Raw genomic sequence first — 3514 nt, forward strand, 5'->3', positions numbered from 1 at the left:
ATGTGTGTGTGTGTGTGTGTGTGTGTGTGTGTGTGTGTGTGTGTATGTGTGTGTGTGTATATATAATTTTCTCACACCGTAAGTATATAGTCATTTTTTATCATAGATTTAACAACTACATCTTTAAAATGAATATGCGCGTAGAGCCGGTATATAGACGTGTCTTAGACGTCTTTGTCGGAAAAGTACGCATACCACTTGTCGAGCATGCGTTGAACTGTAACACGTATGTCACGTTTGACTTGCCTCATTTATATACATATACATATGTATATACGCATACACATACATACACATATCCACATCCACACATTCGTGAATGCGTGTGTATACATGAGTTATTCTTTCTCCTTTTTTTTTTTGATTAAATTGAAAAATCCTAAATATCTCTAACATCCCTTACATCTAAATTGTAAAAGACAACACGAAATGGGAATAACTGGTTTAGTAATCTAATTGAATAATTGTTTGAAGATTAATCTTTTTTTTTATTACTATCACACGCTATTTAATTGAATGTCTAATAACTCCATCGCAAGTACTAATACACACAATTAAGCATATTTAAAATCTAAAAGTGAATTGTCTCACAAAAGGTATTAGAACGGATGTGCAGCAAAAGCGGCGTTACAGAATGAGAGAGAAAGAGTGTATTTATATAAATACCGTTAAAAATGTTTAATATTGTTATTGTTGTCGTTGCTAGAATTTCAAAGCATCCGAATTGTAAATTCTAATCAATCCTAACGTTATTGTACTCAGCCAAAATGACAAAGAGTAAGGAAACGGAAACAAAAGATAGAAAGGAAATACGCGGTAGTAACGCGGGCGAGTAAAAAATAAATAATGTATATATTCATATACATAATACCTTTCACGTAATAAAATTATTTAGTACTACTTATTTCGGTTGTTTTACATACTCCCATGGTACGTTGTTATATTTATGTGTGTGCGTGCGTGTTGTGTGTATATATATATATATATATATATATACACATATATATATATGCATAGACATATGTATATATATGTATGTATATACGCGCACGCGCACGCGCGCGCGCATACACACACACACACACTCACACACACTCACACACACGCGCACACACACACACACACACACACACACACACACACACACACACACACACACACATTTAATATTTGTTCATATATTTATATATATGTGTACATATAATTATGAGAAATCTTTGTTATTTGATATAAAAACCTAGAATTATATATGTGTATATATATATATATGTATGTATATATGTCCTATATATACACACATATACATGACTCTTATATATAATATCTATATCCTCAATATTAGGTTTTCAACGAAAAATATAAAATTTGTTAATACTTATTATATTATTACATTTAGTACGCGAGCGTGCGCGAATCAATTGGAAAATCCTATTAAATATATAAGATTTAAATACAAATAGAAATATCTTCTGTGACATACGTTTCACAGCTCACCATCGAGAAATGACGCTCCCGTGTCTATTAATGCAAATTGGGAGACTTATGTTGCGTTTATTAATATTATTAGTATAATTTCTTTAAACAATTATATAATTCTCGAGGTCCCAAAACTTTGTCCACAACTGCGATTATATTGTTTCCGCGCTAAATGTCCTGCAACACGCGCGTACCGCGTGAGCGTTTCAAATGCTAACCGTACCATAGTTAACACCTTGCTAAATGTGTCCTTCGAATCGTGTATAAAATAAAATATCTTCTTGTTTTTTTAGGATCAATAACTCGCTTCTCGTATTTAGATTAAAAAAGTGTGACGTCACTCACACACACAACGGTGTATATTAGAAGGGAAATGTCAACGTAATATACGACGCGTAATGAGAGATTACGCTTGAATTCCTACTCCGTACTCCGTACTTTGGCGATCATTCAATCGTACTCTTAAGATTTATTTGAGTTTATGTAATCGCGGTAATAAGAGAAATGTTCGGTTTTTAGAATATACTAAATATATATATATATATATATATATATATATATATATATGTCTTTGCGAAATTGTGTGATACTACTCACATGATATTTTTAGAGACTGCCCTTTTAAAATGACGAAAGAAGCGGAAATGTAACGGGATTCTAAGAGAAAAAATTCGGACCTAACTTGTCGAGACGACTGGTGTCTGGCAGTACGGGCACTCGCGTTGATTTGGAGCGCACGTCGAGCAGACTACATAATGATTACACGGTGATAGGGTAACCGTACGATTCTGTTCTTCGCAAACCATACATTTTGTGGCTGTTTCCCTATACAGCACCTGAAAAACGAACGGAACAATGTGAAATTGACGTTATTGACGAAATACAGGGTGCCCTATTTAACACGTTGACTGCCAACTACGAGATATCTCGTAGGTTGTTTACTTGCCCAGGACGCCTAACTACGAGTTATCTCGTCCCTTCATTACTTGCCATATTTGTACAGCTACGAGGAAACTCGTAGCATAACAGTGTAAATATGAATAGATGGCCTTAGGAAAGAGAATAAAAAATGTTTAAAAAAAATAAAAAAATATTTTTAAGCTTTTTGATTATTACTATGTACTATTATTACTAGCTTTTTGATTATTACTATGTACTATTATTAAAGTTTTTAATAATATAACATGATTAAATCAAATTGGCTCTTTAGACCGGAATCGTGAAAAATTCCGTGGCAGTCAACGTGTTAATATGAGCCAGGCAAAAATTTCGAAAAATATGAAAGATACTAGGAAACATTTTAGACAAAAGAGGTTTCAAGAGGGACATGAAATAACTATCATTTTGTTTACAGATGACGCCACTTTCGAGATACTTACTGATCATTACTTTTCTTAAAAGGAATTAGCAATTTCTTATTACGTCATCTTTTTCTATCAATTAATGTGAACAACTTTTGTCTAAAACATTTTTTTATTTGCCTAATATTTTCTGACATCTTTAAGGGAAGCTTGGCAACTTTTTCAACATTCAATTTACGATATTTCGCTAACTACGTCAAAAGAAAAAATAGTACTAGACTCTTTTACTCTATTTAGTCTCGAGAATATATTGTTAAAATAGTGCTCCAACTTTCGTTAACTTATCGGCTTTTGGAAATTTCAAAATCATCAAATTAACAAAAATCAGGGCGCTATTGTAACGATATATATTCTTGAGACCAAATAGAATAAAAGAATCTAGTACTACTTTTTTTCTGACAAACCACGAGAAGAAATCGAGTTAAATATTGAAAAAGCTGTCAAGTTTTCCTTAAAAACATATTAGGCAAATAAAAAAATATTTCAGACAAAAGTTGTTCAAATTAATTGGTAGAAAAAGATAATATAATAAAAAATTGGGGTTTCTATTTGAGAAAAGTAATGATCTGAAAAGTGATTATCTCGAAAGTGGTGTCATCTGTAAACAAAATGATATAGATGATATATAAATGATGCAAACGATATATATGTTTCGCGTCCTTTTTGAAATCATACAA

At 32.1% G+C, this 3514-nt stretch overlaps 1 protein-coding gene across 5 annotated transcripts in view; it reads right to left on the minus strand.

Moving 5' to 3' along the window:
• Positions 1-2021: 2021 nt before the first annotated feature.
• The window catches only part of unk (RING finger protein unk), a 13946-nt gene continuing 12453 nt past the window's right edge, over positions 2022-3514 (minus strand). For 4 of the 5 annotated variants that reach the window (XM_011143265.3, XM_011143264.3, XM_011143267.3 and 1 more), the window contains one exon: positions 2023-2312. In XM_011143265.3, the coding sequence (XP_011141567.1) occupies positions 2154-2312 (159 nt within the window). In that variant the 3' untranslated portion in view covers positions 2023-2153. Of the gene's footprint in view, positions 2313-3514 lie in introns of all 5 variants that reach the window. The other variant, XM_011143263.3, reaches the window with a different exon arrangement.

Source organism: Harpegnathos saltator, unplaced genomic scaffold (genome assembly GCF_003227715.2).
Source record: "Harpegnathos saltator strain DR-91 unplaced genomic scaffold, Hsal_v8.6 scaffold573, whole genome shotgun sequence".
NCBI lineage: Eukaryota > Metazoa > Arthropoda > Insecta > Hymenoptera > Formicidae > Harpegnathos > Harpegnathos saltator.